The sequence below is a fragment of the Panicum virgatum genome, chromosome 3K, assembly GCF_016808335.1.
Source record: "Panicum virgatum strain AP13 chromosome 3K, P.virgatum_v5, whole genome shotgun sequence".
In the NCBI taxonomy this organism is placed as follows: domain Eukaryota; kingdom Viridiplantae; phylum Streptophyta; class Magnoliopsida; order Poales; family Poaceae; genus Panicum; species Panicum virgatum.
Window position 1 is genome coordinate 7121336 of NC_053138.1, and position 16822 is coordinate 7138157.

At 47.1% G+C, this 16822-nt stretch overlaps 1 protein-coding gene across 2 annotated transcripts; it reads right to left on the bottom strand.

Annotated features, from left to right (window-relative positions):
• LOC120697193 (alpha-terpineol synthase, chloroplastic-like) lies at positions 1–3291 on the bottom strand. Of its 2 annotated transcripts, none has more exons than XM_039980344.1 (7): positions 2855–3291; positions 2459–2714; positions 1887–2259; positions 1563–1781; positions 1312–1447; positions 643–894; positions 1–474 (listed from the first exon to the last, which is right to left on the bottom strand). In XM_039980344.1, exons 1-7 carry the CDS (start codon positions 3203–3205, stop codon positions 175–177), a joined length of 1887 nt encoding a protein of 628 aa, XP_039836278.1. In that variant the 5' UTR covers positions 3206–3291; the 3' UTR covers positions 1–174. The 2 variants fall into 2 exon arrangements, with proteins under 2 accessions (XP_039836278.1, XP_039836277.1); XM_039980343.1 differs by having other exon boundaries at positions 2459–2717.
• Positions 3292–16822: the final 13531 nt, after the last annotated feature.

Genomic DNA, 16822 nt, shown 5'->3' on the forward strand with positions numbered 1-16822 from the left:
TGAATTTTAAACAAATTTACAATAACTGGTGTCTTTTACAATCGCCTAACAAATGGATCGGACATGTTGAGAACCACCATGTGTGAATAAACATAATGCTGAACGAAGGATGAGCTAATCCAACATTATACTATTCGGACCAACATTTTATTGTTGGTTGCCAGTAGCCAAATCCTAAATAAGCTCTGTAAATGGCTCCACAAACAACAAATTGATGGTGTCCTTTAGGTTGGGGCAGTTTGTGAAATTGTCCTCTTGGTTGTACATGAATTCCATTGTCCTTGTCAAGTTGAATATCCTCTCCAGTACCTGCTTGGGATAGGTATTGTCTGGATTCAGCCACTCACTGTTAAAATCTTTCCATGAGTCCTCCTTCAGTGTGTGTATCTTCTCACGTGCCACTTCAATCGAGACATTGTGCTCCTTCATGTAGCTATCGATTGTTGATGCGACATGAGGGATCAATTGTTCCCGCTGTATTAAGTGAAATATACAAAATATTGGTAAGAGAAATGTAGGTAGGAAATGAAATCAGCATTTCTTGGTGACAAAACAATGTTTAGTTATCAATACCAAAGCCCCATCGGCCATCCATCAGTACATCAAAATTGAAAATGAGAATTATGAGTTTGAGATATTTACCTCATATGTTTGGAGATCATCTAATAGTCTGAGAATTCTAGCAAGTGCCCGGACCATGTTAGGTACACGAGAAACCCAATCGAAACAATCTCTTGTTGCTATATCATTCATCCCAACGAGGGAAGCACATGACAGAAGAGGACATCCTCCGGTTCTCATTGAAACTTGCAGGTGCTCTTCAACAAACTTTGGAATGTAGCCTTCTTCAAGCATGTTTACCTCCATGTTGTAGCCTCTGACCAGATCTTCAGTCTGGAAATTGAAGATGGTATAAGTATATGGAAATTGTTGACATGTTAAAGACAAGGGTATGTGTTTATACACATATTTGTGCTGATAGCATCAACTTAACATGCATGCAAACCTACTAGATAATTAGATACATTTTCGATTCTTGGATAAACACATTCAAAGTAAGACTGATTGAAATAGATAATTGATATTGCATACTGAAAATGGTTTTATCAATGAAGTTTAGCAACTAATCCATGCAAACGTGTAAAGAAGATATGAATTAATGCCATTAAAGAAAGGATCTGAATTAATGGCTGGCTACTGAACAATAACGATATTGACTACATTACTTTCCTCCAGAGCCTTTGTTAAATGGTTTATAACAAAAATATTTCTCTCAAATAAATAAAAATATAAGTGAGAATGGTAACTTACAAAGTATTTTAGATACGACATGCGATATTTTTCTTCCTGGTGGAGCATATTCTCGATGGTTTGAAAGCTGTCCAATATCTTCCCCAAAGCAAATTTTATGCACTCTGGGAGGTCATGAGCCGCCTTAGCATCCCAGCTAGACAATATAGATCAAGCACACACACAAATTTTAATATGTAAATAATAATGTAATATATATGTGTAATTATGTATATCCATCTATCAAAGTATTTGTAATTTGCAATACAAACCTTTTGATGCACTTGGTAAGTATTTCACATTCTTCTGGAGTTGCATAAGAATCATAGATATCATCCAATAGGGTCACTATGGCAATAATCATAGTCAATATTATTCGGCTTCGTGAAAAACACGGTTCATAGTATACTCCTAAGATCCACAAGTAGCATTCGACAACTCTATCTCGAGCAAATGGAAACCTCGATTCGACGTGTAAACCCTCCCACCACCTATATACACATTTATTAGAGGTGTATTAGTGATAGCACTTGTTATTTGTAATCTCAAATATAATTAAGTAAGAAATAGATCTCAAAGGCTAACAATTACTTGACCTTGTAATGATTTCCAGATCATGCTGGTGATGGAGCTGCATAATATTTGAGTTCAACTTTGCAAGTTGCAATACCGTCTCATGTACTGTGGCATCATCCTGCTCATATGCAGATATGTAATGCTTTGATTCGTATATTCTAACCCTCCTTGGAAGAGGGATTTCAAGTGCAGATTTTATTTCGCGTGCTAATAATGATGATTCTTCCATGTCGCGTAATGTCGTTTCTAAACGCCTTCGGGTGAATACTATGGCTTCATCGAGTATTGTCTCTCCATGCGTCCCCATATGCGCAGCATTGTAAAGGCTCAGTAGGTCTTCAGGGTTGTCTGCTAAAAAACCTCCCTCTTCATTTTTGAACCTCGCAAACACATCTGGAAAAAGGTATCGAATATAACAAAATATCGGCAATTTAGAATCAGAAAAAAGAAGTTTCATATACTTTCAAAGACGTTTCCCACACCTTCAACTATTATATTAAATCATACCATGAAAGGTACGTTGTTGCAGGACATATATAATACACAGCCGTGCATAAGTATTTGGAATTCCGTCGTTTGTTTAATTTGTTACCTGGTGAAACCCTGTACCGATGTTTCCGAAGTAGAGAAAACCAGAGAGCTATCGTCCCAAGATCACAGTCACTGACGCCAGCAGCCTCAATCTGTGGTAAGGCAGCGCTAATCTCTTCTTCAAACAGGTGATCCAAACACAGACGCTCCAGTGTGTCGATGAGATGTAGCCTCCCATGCTGGCCACCAATAGTTGAACATGCTATCATTTCGGCCACTTCTTCCTTCAGTCTGTCTGCTAATTCTGCCATCTGAGTCTGCTGCCGACGAAATAAAGGACCTATTATTAAACATAGCATAATGACGCATACAAGTAGTACTAAATACTAACCATTGTTAACTGCGTAGCTTTTCACAAGAGAAGGGAAGATCGTGGGTAAATAAACAAATATGTAACCTGCTGTTGCGATGAAGCTGCAGCTGGGTTGGAGTAGCCAAGAAAGAAATCTCCCCAGATAGATGGATGGAAAATGCCGGCGTTCTGGCTGAGCCGGCTATCATCCTCATCAACAAGGTTGGAATTCTGCTGCGGTGACTGCTGTCCGCATTGCAACCTGCAGGTGTGCCGCCGCAGCCGCTGCAGCCACCTCCATGAAACGCTCGGGCATCGCCTGATGAGCGGCGGCGGCGATGCAGCAGCGGCACCAATATGGACATGGCAGCTCCTCCTGCTGCTGCTGCTGCTGCTGCTGCACGGAGGAGGTGGTTTGAAGGAGAAGGTGGTCATGACGGTGCTGCCGCTGTGCATCGTCTCCAAAGTGATTCAGTATGCACCTTGGGGCCCAAGAAAAACGCTTACTTGGGGCAATGTAATGAGATCTCACTCAAGTTGTGCCTTCTTTCGGATTGTTTCCTAGTTTATATAGACTATTACTCGCATGTGTTGTGCTGCCGAAGCATGCGTTAGCTCTGTAGTGCCACAGTGTTACTGCATTTGGGATGACGATGGATGGATGACTTTTAGACGAAGCCAGCAAGAACATTGGCCAGCTGGGGGACGAGTCTGTGTGGGCGGCTGCGGCAAGCAGACAGAGACAAAGCACAGTCCCGGCACCTGCGACTACTAGTCCCCAGGCTACTAAGTAGGAGTAGAAAAACAAACTCTCTGCAACACACAAAAAACACATGCTACTTATTATCTCTAAGAGATGGTGCATGCATGCATGCCATAGTGTTTACAACACAGATTGGTGCAAAAATGATCACTGAGCATAACCTTCATTATCAAATGCAGTGCATATCGTTCGTACGTAGATCAAACAAATTAAAATTGCAAATGAAAGAGACATGAACCAGCGGCTGGGACTAGTCCCTTTCCCCGTACCCTAGGCTACCAAGTAGAAGTAGCAAACAACAACAAAACCCACACGCCACTTATTATCTCTTAACAGATGCTGCATGCATGCCACATGGTGTTGTACAACACAAGATTAATATTATATTGGCCCAAAATAATTCTCATTGTGCATAATTCATCATCAAATGCAATGCATATCGTAGATCAAACAAAATTGCAAATGAAAGAGAGACATGAACCTGCAGCATGCACACTGCACACCAGCCTGACCTGGACTGCTATCTCCATTTAAACAAGAAACATGACATACATACCAAAGAGTCCAGGATTTTTATTTTTATTTTTGTTTGAGAAAACCAAAGATCGAGTCCGTGAATTATAGGAAGGCGCTAGTCACGTATTACAAAAATAGCAAACAATAAGCCATTAATTATATATATTGGCAGATCTAATAGCAGGGCTATTGTAACTTCAGTTTCAGATCTAGAGCGAGAAGGATGTTGTGCAAGGACCAAGGAGACCACCACAGCGTCCGGGATGGTTGGATTGGATGGAAAGCAGCAGGCGTAGGTCGCTTCTGAAGTTTTTCATTCTGGACTTTATGTTTATTAGCTTTCTCTGGCTCGTTTGTCTTCAGAAGCACAGTCTCTGGTTTGTTTTCTGCAGTTAGGTTAGGTTCTGCTTGTTTTGTACTCCCAGTCATGGTTAGCCTGGTTGTTGGACTGTCTTTTCTTATGAAAACAGAGACACGCGTCTTCATCGTACTATTATCTTACAGTTAAAACATGTACCTCGGGGCAGCGCCGGCAGTGCTCGTGGTGGAGCTCGCCATAGGGGCCGAGCCCGCAGCGGCGGCCTGCGCGCGGCGTAGTTCGCCGGAGGCCGAGCCCGCGGCGGCGGCCTGCACGCGACGGAGCTCGCCCGGGGCGGAGCTCGAGGCGGCAACCTGCGCACGACGTAGCTCGCCGGAGGCCGAGCCCGCGACGGCGGTCGGCGCGCCGCGAAGCTCCCCCTGGGGCCGACCCCGCGGCGGCGGAGCTCGCCCGGGGCGGAGCTCGTGGCGGCGGCCTGAGCGCGGTGCTACCGGAGTGTGGAGCTCACGGTGTAGCTCGCCCGGGGGCGGACCCGGAGTTCGCGCCTGGACACATGGCCCGCCTCTAACTCTCTAAGATTTCCTCCCTCTCTCTCTCATGATACATTCAAGGTAAAAATGGGTGCAGAAGGATGATGAGCTGACACCACATTGTATTATTAAGTAGACATACAATTAATTGCTGATTGCCATCGTAAATCACTCGGCCAGCAACGAAATGGCGACGGTATCCTTGAGGTTGCAGCAGACCAGCAGTTGGTGAAATTGTCCTCTTAGTTGAGAGGTTTGTTATGGTGCTTGGGAGGAACCGCGCCTATATTTTCTGGAGCGATGATTTTAACTGAGGGTGTTTTATTTAATTAAGGGCAATTTGATCAATTTGCTCTCAACACAAATACGTCTAGTTCGTTCCTCCAATGACCGATCAGATTCAATTAAGCGCCCGCGTTGCTCCTGTTAGGGGCGGCTCGGGCGGAACCCCGCTCCCCCGAGCGCCGCCGTACCCCCAGCCCTCCTCCCTGGTCTCGCCGCTGCCCGAGCAGCCGCCGGAAGCCCGTGCAGCCGCAAGGAAGACAGCGGCGGGGCTTCACCTCTTCTCTCTCCCCCCTTCCTCCTCCTTGCTCTATTGGTAGCTGCTCGTCCATGGCGGCGGCGGCGGCTTGACATCGACAAACCACGGCTGGATCTGCTCGGGAAAGGCCGGATCCGCGTCTGTGGGCGCCGGATCTGCTCTCCCGGAGCCTTGGCGCGGCGGGGCGCGGCGGTGGAGGCCTGGCGCGGCGGGGTGCGCGCGGCGGCTGCGGCCCCTGCAGCTGTGCATGGCCGAGATGTGGAGGCGACGACGTCCGCTGGCTGGGCGGCCGTTGGGGCGCGGCTGCAGCCCTCCCGCGGTGGGGCGCGACTGGGTGCTGCGGCGGCGGAGGCCACGGCCGGTGCGGCCCTTGGGCCGCGGCTGCGGCGGCTCCTGCGACTGGGGCGCGGCGGCGGTGTCAAGTTCGCTGGCGCCGGTCGGCCCTCCCCACTGCCGGTTCTTCTCGAAGCAGTGGCTTCCGTCTTCTGCTGCACGTTCGCTGGTGGGTGGTGGCTATGCCCATCAGGTTGCACATCGGGATGACGGTGGCACGTCACTTCTCTACCTCGGGAACGGTTCGCATCCCTGATCGATCTTCATCGACACCTTGGTCTGCTCATGGCCGTTGTGCTGCCTTGGTCTCTGCGGTTGGAGTGCGGTGTCGGGGCTAGAGGTTCTGGAGTGAAAGCTCGACCTGGCAGTCGCCAGAACTGACAACGGATACACCTGTGGGCGCATCTTAGGTCAAGTTTAGTTCCCACCCTGTAAACTCAAAAACACAAAATTTTACAAAAGAATCTTGTTAATTTAAAGTACTAAATGAAGTCTATTTACAAAACTTTTTGCATGGATGGGCTGTAAATCACGAGACGAATCTAATGAACCTACTTAATCCATGATTTGTAACAGTGATGATACAGTAACCATCCGCTAATTATTAATTAATCATTGATTAATTATCATCATTAGATTCGTCTCGCGATTTACAACCCATCTGTTCAAAAAGTTTTGTAAATAGACTTCATTTAGTACTTCAAATTGGTAAGATTCCGTCATAAAAAAATTTTGTGTTTACATGTAAAGAGAACTAAACAGAGCCTTACCCTGCTGAGGGTGTTGTCAATCCCCAAAACCCTTTGGTATTGCCGAGTGAAAACTCGATCCGTTTGGACAGACGTTGGCGGCGTCCTCGACGTCGTGACCTTCCTGGAGGCTTCGTCTGGCTTTGCCTTCCGCTTCTTCTTTAGCTGGGCCATTGTTGTTGTCGGCATCTTTATCGGGCAGCTTTGGTGTATTTTTACGAAAGATTTAGCGAGTAACGGATAATCCGAACATCAAGTTTCCAAACAGACGAGAGATGTGTTGGATTAATGCCGTGTGAATACATTGCAAGGTTGAAGCGGAAACGAAGAAGAAGATTGAAGCTTAGTCTTCTAGTTTTCTATCTTGGTTTATAGCTTTCATTCTTGTATTTGTGAATTTTCTCATTTGAAATTTAGAGTCTAAGAACTCTTGTAATTTTTTAGGCCGTAGTCATTTATGTGTGAATGATCAAGGTCGGAATTTTTTTCATAATCTGAAAATTCGTCCAATGACCGATTATCCCCAGTCGATGGCCTGTGTGTGGCTTTTGCTCGGCGGCGGCAGCCGCGGCGACCTGCCCTCCCTGACTCCCTCGACCGGCCATCTACGTGCGGCTCTTTCCTGGCGGCGGCGACCTGAGCGCGGTCTGACTGGCCATCTCCGCCGATTGGAGCTCCGGCCACGGTCTCTTCACACTTCGCAGGCTGTCACGAGTCATGACCTAGGCCTCTCTACGCGTAGGTCTCGCTGGTCAGGACCTCGTCGCGGAGGGTCTCTGCGTCCTAGGCCTCTGTCTGCTTAGGGGCTCGCCGGCCCTACGCCCATCGCAAAGGCCATAGGGGCTTGCCGGTGCACCCTGCGCCAGGCATCAGGACCAATATTGGCCACTCAACTGGCTGTCAATATGTCAGCGAACAACACAGCCAAGGTAAGGAATCCATCGATTTATTGAGCAAAAGGATAGAAAAAATATTAAAATGTCGCTACCATTATTTCCATAAGTGGTTTCTGGCCCACATAATGATAGGTTCTGGTCTACATCTTTGGTTCTTAATAGGTTCCTCCTCTTTTTGTTGACACTGTTTTTTGACGCGTATCAAGAAATGTAATGTTGTGAAGGGAATGTTGACGATTTGGAAGAAACCAAAACATGCACAGGATCAGGGCCGACTGATGGAGTCGTGACCGATGGCCCAGAAGAATAATCCTTGAAGATGCTGATCCACACAGTTTGACGATCGGCCGATGAAGAGTTACTGATGAGTCAAAGAGGAAAAGAAGTCCGAATTTTGCGAGGATTATGATGATTCGGTTGTAGATTTTTAGATAGTTTGTTTTTTTAGAAAGTTTTTACTTTTTAGTTAAGTAATGTGTTTGCCGTAATCGGCTAGGATTTGTTAGCGTAGACTATATATATCAGTTGTACGGGACCGAAAAAAATTGATACACATCCAATACAACAAACCCCTTTACAATTTCCTTGCAATTTACTTTTTTTTGTCGGCGACTTCGCTATTTTTTTTCGGCGAGTTCTTTCAAGTTGATTAAGGATGTCTCACATTCGAGCGACTTGATTTGCTGGTGAGTCTTCGTTTTACCGAGTATATTTGAGCTTTAGCTACCGGGTGCATCGCTGTAGCTTCGTTCAAATCTATTCAAAAGTTATCGAGTTTATCTAGGCTCGGGCGCATCGCTGTTTTCTCGTCTAGATTTATTCACAATTTATCAATACCGGCTAGATTTGTAAGTTTCTCCTATGTTTTTTTGCCATTATCACATCTATTTTAGAAACATATTAGATCGGCTATAGAATCTGCAATAACATCTTGTTATTATAATGGCCGGTGTAGATTTGTTTCGAGCTACATCATCTAAGTTACACATTCATAGCTTAGATTTTGTTATACATATGCAATCGGCTATCCGAGATTGATTTTGTCGTTTTCCGCATCGGCTGATTCCACCGACGCGCTTGTTTAGCTCGCACTCATATCAAATATCTTTTTGTCGTTTTTTCGATTTTTCGATGTGTTAGCTCTGTAGTGCCATAGTATTTGGGATGACGATGGATGGATGACTTTTAGACGAAGCCAGCGAGAACATTGGCCAATGCAGCTGGGGGACGAGTCTGTGTGGGCGGCTGCGGCAAGAAGACAGAGACAAGGCACAGTCCCGGCACCTGTATGCGACTACTAGTTCCTTTCCTCCGTACCCCAGGCTACAAGTAGGAGTAGAAAAACAGACTCTCCGCAACACACAAAAAACACATGCTACTTATTATCTCTAAGCGATGGTGCATGCATGCCATGGTGTTGTACAACACAAGATTGGTGCAAAAATGCTCACCGAGCATAGCCTTCATCATCAAATGACAAATGCAATGCATCTCGTTCGTACGTAGATCAAACAAAATTGCAAATGAAGAGACATGAACCTCTGCGGCTGGGACTAGTCCCTTTCCCCCGTACCCTAGGCTACCAAGTAGAAGTAGCAAACAACAAACTCTCCACACACAAAATCCACAGGCTACTTATTATCTCTTAACAGATGGTGCATGCATGCCACATGGTGTTGTACAACACAAGATTAATATTATATTGGCCCAAAATAATGCTCATTGTGCATAATTCATCATCAAATGCAATGCATATAGTAGATCAAACAAAATTGCAAATGAAAGAGAGACATGAACCTGCAGCATGCACACTGCACACCAGCCTGACCTGGACTGCGATCTCCATTTAGGGCCTGTTTAGTTCCAAAAAAATTCTACAGTACCTATCACATCGAATATTCAGACACATGCATGGAGCATTAAATATAGTTAAAAATAACTAATTACACAGTCTAACTAATTAGCATGAGATGAATTTTTTAAGCCTAATTAATCCATGATTAGACATTATTTGTCAATTAACAACGAAATATGCTACAGTACCAAAACCCAAACTTTTCACCAACTAAACACACCCTTAAACAAGAAACATGACATACATACCAAAGAGTCCAAGAATTTTATTTGTTTTGTTTGAGAAAACCAAAGAGTCCGTGAATAATAATAGGAAGGTGCTAGTCAAATATTACAAAAACAGCAAACAATAAGCCATTAATAATATCTAACTATTACTAATTGGAGGCTCATTTTGAAGTCTCCAGGTAATGCCACCAAAGTTTCTAGGTGGACAGTCTAAAAAACTAGAGAAATCTTATAAATTCTTACAAAAATCAAAAACATATGGCCATCAATTCGGCAACTCTAATAATAATAGCCATCGGATCTGTTATCTTTTTCAATAAATTACCCACTTTTGCCATTATGGAAATAAACTAAAGTAACCCCCTACACATGTATCTAAATTACTCACCTCTGCCATTATACAAAATAATCTAAAGTAACTCCCTTATCTTCATGTAAATTACCTACTTATGCCATTATAAAATAATATCAAATAACCCGCAAAATCTCCGTATATATTATCCAATTGTATCATAATAAAAAATTAAAATAAACCCTAAATCTGAATCAAAATTATATTATTATAATAAAATCTTAAAGCGCATCAATATAAAATTCTAAATTACTATTTCTATCATTATTAGTATATTATTTATGTTATTATTTATATACCTTTTGAAGTCTCCAGGTGATGCCACCTAGGATCCTAGGTGAAAAGTCTAAAAATAGAGAAATCCTACAAATTCTCACAAAAATCAGAAATATCTGGCCATCAATTCGGCAACTCTAATCATAATAGCCATTGAATCTGTTACCTTTTTATAATAAATTATCCACATTTTCCATTATGAAAATAAATTAAAGTAACCACCTACACATGTATCTAAATTACCAACCTCTGCCATTATAAAAAATAATCTAAAGTAATCCCCTTATCTTCATGTAAATTACCTACTTATGCCATTATAAAATAATATCAAATAACCCCCAAAATCTCTGTATATATTATCAAATTGTATCATAATAAAAAAATTAAAATAAACCGCAAATCTGAATCAAAATTATATTATTATAATAAAATCTTAAAGCGCATCAATAAAAAATTCTAAATTACTATTTCTATCATTATTAGTATATTATTTATGTTATTATTTATATACCTTTTGAAGTCTCCAGATGATGCCACCTAGGATCCTAGGTGAAAAGTCTAAAAATAGAGAAATCCTACATATTCTCACAAAAATCAGAAATATCTAACCATCAATTCAGCAACTCTAATCATAATAGCCATTGAATCTGTTACCTTTTTATAATAAATTATCCACATTTTCCATTATGAAAATAAATTAAAGTAACCCCTACACATGTATCTAAATTACCAACCTCTGCCATAATAAAAAATTAATATAAAGTAATCCCCTAATCTTCATGTAAATTACCTACTTATACAATTATAAAATAATATCAAATAACCCCCTAATTTTCGTATATATTATCCAATGATATCATAATAAAAAATTAAAATAAACCCCAAATCCGAATCAAAATTATATTATTATAATAAAATCTTAATGTGCATCAATCAAAAAAATCTAAATTTCTATTTCTATCATTATTAGTATATTATTTATGTTATTATTTATATGAAAATACTAACCATAATGTGTGTGTAACCATATAATCATGTATAAGAGAAGAGATAAGAATACCAATTTTCATGTTCTTCACGTAGCTCAAACAAAGTGTTTAATTAAATATATATCAAATATATATGGAGGTATAATGCAAAGTGAGAAAAATTATTAGTAACTAAACCTATCACATTTATTACAATTATATAATGATAAATATATATCTTTATAATACTAGATTAGAATATTTAATTAATTAAAAAGAGCGTGAGATAAATAATTATTAGATATCTCTAACTAGCCCGTGCGGGAGCACGGGTTGATAGACTAGTATGATATAATCATCATTGCTACTACTAGCCATTGGATCTTCTCTTTCTAATGAATTAGCCACCTATGCTATTATGAAGAATCAGACTAAAATAACCCCCTATATCTATATATTAATTACCACACCTGCCATTATGAAAAAATTAGCCTAAAAAATGGACTCTTTGGCCATTCCTATCTTGCTTTAATTTTGAGACCGCTCACTAGACCTCTCAAGCATTGTAGTTGCACCCCATACGAAATAGGGAACATATCAGGAGAGGGGCGCAGGGGGTGGGAGGGAGGATTTGCAAAAGTGTAATTACCCAATCTAAGGGCGGGTACAGATTGTAAAATTGCCCAATCCCCCATGCCTCTTGAATGTTAATCCGATGACTCAAATTGAAGTTTCTATAGTCCGTGCAGACATACGGCGGGCATACGGGTTGATGCAAAAGTTTCTATAGTTTCTATAATCCGATGACTCAAAAGCTATAGATCTTAATTTTTTATGAATTTATAATACTTATCTCTCAGAATTACTAGTCCGTGCGGACATATGGGTTGATGGACTAGTAGAAACTTATGTATTGATGAGGAGCGGTTACAAATTAATATATAACAGATGGGGCTAACATTAATATTCATCCAAATGCATAATACACTCATGACAACATTATTTATTTATGCCTTCCATCAATTTTATTAGTTACAAAAAAAGCCTATTTTGCATTAGGATGAAAGGCCTGATTCGGCCTCTAGGCCGAGTCGGAGGAGATCAACCTAACACAGGGGCTGTCAGCCTCATTAGTATGATGCCGCGTTCTCTCCGCAGAATCCTGCTGCCATTGGCGGCATTGCAATGTGGTATATATGCTGCTGCCGCCGCCGCCATGAAATGCTTCTGCATCGCCTGAGCTGCCGTGATCCAGCAGCAGCAACATGGCTTGGCAGCTGTAGTGTTGTGGTCCGAGGGAGGAGAAGGTGGCCATGACAGTATACTGACGCTGGTATCTGAGTGACGGAGACATCAAATTTATGCAATCTAGGATGCTGTTTGCTTGGGGTATATATTTCAGAGTGATCGGATTCGGATCACAGAGTGAACGGATAACGTTGTTTTGTGTTTGTTTCATCTCCCATGGGATTCATTAGCGCGGAAAACGATATGGGGCTTCAGCAAATCGATAACACGTCCGATTCGGGCGGTGACAGGTTCCCATACGTCTGGTGTGGCTCCGATAACTTCCTTTCCCGTTACCTTTCTTCTTCAACCAAACAAAACAAGTAATTGTTAGGGCTGCCGTTACAGCTCTGAATCCATTCCCTCTACGTTTGCGTTGCCGTTGTACAAACAAACACCACCTAAATTCCTTGTGCAAATACGGAAAACCTAAGTGCTCTAGGCAGCACTTTGTTTTTCATAGGTGCTCTACCAATACTTAATATGCACACGAGGCACACGAGGTGGGAAAAGGAATACTGTCGTGGTGTGGCAAACCACAGCCGGGTGGCGGAAAGCATCCGCCTAAGTCCAGATGGTGAGTACTCGGGGGTTAGCTAGCGACTAGTTCGGTCTCGCTCAAGAATACGATGAACACAACATGATTAGAGTGGTTCGGGCCGCCGGAGCGTAATACCCTACGTCCACTGTGTGTTGTATTGCCTTGCCTCGAGAGAGCTTGCGAGAGCACGTGTGTGTTTGTGAGAGCTTAAGTGTGCTCTAGAGTCCTCTGAGAGCCTATAGTGTACATCGAGCGCCTCCCTTTTATATCTCAAGGGGACGAGTACATGGCCGTTGGGTCCCCGACAGGTGGGCCCAATCGGTGCAGTATAGAATAACATACTATTCATACATTATGGCGTCGCTGGCGACGGAGATCTCTCTCCTGGATTCACTTGCCTGCTCCTGGAGTCCCCCGTTCAGCATGTCCAGGCGCTGTCTTGTCGGAACGGCGCCAGGCGTAGCTAGCGGCGTCGCCTGCCACGTAGCTGAACGGGCCGTGTAGCTTGCGGCGTAAGCGGCATGATGGAAAAGTACCGTGCCGTCGTATCCAATTAATGCGGCAGACGGGCTCTGCGCGGGTGCGGCGCAGGCGGCTGCACTGTGTACCTTGGTAATACGCGGTGCACAGTGAGGCCTGACAAAGGCTGCCCCGCGTGCCGCGGCGGCAGAGCACGCCTCAACCATCCGCATTGAATGCGGTGAGTGGGCGAGTCTTCCAGCGGAAGGTTCGCGCACGAGCCCGCGCCTCCGGGTCACGCGGCGGCTCCGGACCCCCCGGCGGTAGGTTGATTCTACCGCGTGGGAGGTCCGGATGGACGCGGGACGTCCCAAACCCCTATAGGGGGTCCGCGGCCTCGACTGTCAGCTCGGAGCTTCCCTTCCTCAGGGACACGTGGCGTCTCCGAACCCGTCCCCAAGCGGGGAACGGGTCCGGGGCCGTTGGCCTGGTGAGGTAAGGGCCTGACCCGTGGGGTCTGGCTGCTCCGGCCTTTGGGCGTAGTTACGGATAACTACGCGGGTCCTGCATTACTGCAGTAGGAGTGGGTATCCCTGCTACAGGGTACCGACAGTGGCCCCCGGGCCCACCTCGGGGGAGGTACGAACTCGCAGGTGAGGCCACTACTGCGATTTGGCTCTGCATAGCTTGAAGTTTCTTACTGCAGGGGTCTTGACCGGCTTTGACCATCCATCGGGTTGTTTGCTGCCTCATCACATCGCAACGGCTTACTGACTCATGGTCCCCACGCACAGTGGTTCACCTAGTCTCGCGCGCGATGCTCGGCATTGTTGCGGCCGGAGTAAACGGAATATTTACCACCAGCGCAGTTCACGAAAAGCTTGGCCACGCCAGCGCTTAATACGCGCACGTCAGCTCAGCTTCCGCCTCGCTTCCCGCGCGGGCGACTGTTCAGATCCTGCCTTTTCACACCTTTGTTTGTTACCCGCTCTCCCTGACAGGTGGGGCGAGGCCCCCTTGTTAGGGACTGGGCGGTTAACACCAGGTGCGGGCGTCGCTTGGGTTCCAGCGACGGTTCTGGGGCGCGCCGGTTGAGTCAGGCTTTATAATGGGGCGAACCGTATACCGCGGTTACTTTCCTGCATTCGCCTTCTTCCTCCCAACCTTTGCGCCCCTTTGCCTTCGAGCTTTCTCGCCCCTTGCTCCCCCACGAAGATTGCTCCTCACCTCTACAGAGAGATGGCATCCCTTGCTCATCCCCGCCATTTCCAGTCCGAGGAGGAGCTGAGCACGGTGCGCCGCCTGCTTGGGAGGAGTGCAGAGGAGACTTCTTGGGGGATTCGAGCAGGCTCGGCTCCCCTCGGCAGCCTACGCGCCGGGGAGTTTGTGCTGTTCATCTCGCACATCTCCACCGGCTTGGGGCTGCCGATCTCCTCCTTCTTCCTGCTGCTGCTGGAAGACATCGGCCTCCAGCTTCAACACCTCACGCCGCACTCCATCCTCCCGACGGCCATCTTCGTGCACTTGTGCAAGATGTTCGTGGGGGTGCGGCCCTGCGTCATCCTCTTCCGCCACTTTTTCCAGTTGGTGAAGTCCGGGAAGTGCAAAGACGAAGTGGGGGCATACTATTTCCAAACGAGGAGCGACTTGCGGTCGCCGTACATTCTCGGGCTCAATGGCGGGAAGTGGGAGGAGTTGCGCAAGGAGTGGGTCATCGCCACCACTGAAGCCAACGAGCGCCTGGTCATGCCGACCGAGGGACCCGCTTCCGAGCGGGGATCCTGGAGGGCCAAGCCATCCCTGCCGCCGTATTTCGACTCCGTGCTGGGCAAGATCAGGTCGCTGGCGGAGAGCGGCCTCACCTCGCTGCACGTGCTCGGAGATTTCCTGAAGCACCGGATTGCCCCCTTGAAGCAGCGGCCGCGCCCTGCTTGGAGCTTTACCGACCTCAACGACTGCAGCAGGACCCACCACGGAGAGGGGAGCGACCTGACCCAGGAAGCCTTGGAGGTCCTGGTGCGGGCGGTGACGGGGGAAGTCTTCATCCCGGAGCACCTGATCCTTCCTCAGGGCGTCGTCCCCCTCTGCGAGAACTCGCGCCTGAGGACGGCGGTGCTGGCCACCCTACCGACCCTCGACGACGGTGGGCTGGCCGCACGCCAGACCGGAGGCGACCCTAACCGTGGGCTCCGGATCCCTGGTATGTCCGGGGATCAAGCTATGCCAAGCGCCGCGGAGTGTGGCCCCACTACGAAGGGCAAGCAGGCCGTGGCCGGCGGCGCCGCCACAAGCGGTCCCAGCCAGGTCCGGAGCAGTTCCGGCGCGTCGTCCGGAGATACAGGCTGGCGCAGGTTACTCAGGGGTGATGGGACCCCAATCACGGAGCCCGCCGCGAAGCGTCAAAGGACCGCTGGGGGTGCGGGCCAGGGTAGCTCCCGGCCCACCGTCCCCCGCGGGTACTCCGGGGCGACCGCGCCGCCACCATCACCGCCGAGAGATAGCTCCCTCCGACAGTAGCAGCAGCAGCAGCGGCGGCAGCCACGGGAGCCGCAGCAACAACAACAACAGGAGCAGCAGCAGCAGCAACCGCAGGAACAATCCCGGGTTGCGCCTCCGTCGTCACCACGGGAATAGCGGCAGCAACAGAAGCAGTCGTCAAGCCTCCGTGGTCGCTAGATACCCGGCGCTTCTGGGTTAGTGTTATTCTGCTTACTCCCCTTGTTCTAGGTGCTCTGTTTTTTGCTAAAGGCTTCTTCTCTTTGTTGCCAGGGCTCCTCGCCCAAGCAGCTCTTCCACATCGCCGGCTCGACGGCTGGTGCCCAGGCGACCGGGGCCTCGGCGGCGACAGTGGGAGTGATGGCGGGTGCGGGAACCTCGGGTGCAGCGACCTCTGCTAGCCCGGTGGTGCCCGATGCGGCGGTGACAGGCGTGCCATCATCAGGCTCAGCAGTGCCCGACGCTGCAGCGGCGGATGCGCCTGTGGCGGATGCGGCGGCAGCTGATGCGTCAGTGTCGGGCACAGCCACACCCGGCGCAGCGGCGGCGGAGGCGCCGGTGCTGGGCGCAGCCGCACCCGACGTAGCGGCGGCGAGCCCGACGGCGTCAAGTGCTGCAGCGGTGAACACGACGGCTACCGAGGCCCCGATGCCTACGCCGGAAGCTAACACCTCCAGCTCCAATCCTGTAGCAGATGAGGAGTTGGAGGTGGTCTTTGGCAAGCAGCTCCTGCAGGGTCCCTCGGAGGAGGAAGCGACTCCGCTCCCTCGGGTGCTGGTCCAGGTCCGCGAGTCGATAATGGAGGCAACCTCTTCCGCCGAGGCAGCCTTCCGGTGGGAGTGGGCTGCCCTGGAGAGCGAACGCCAGCGCCTCTCCGACTGGCACACCCGCTTGGAGGCGCAGAGGAAGGCTGAAGCCTCCCATGCTGCGGAAGCTCGGTCCAAACTCAAGGCCAACCAAGAGGC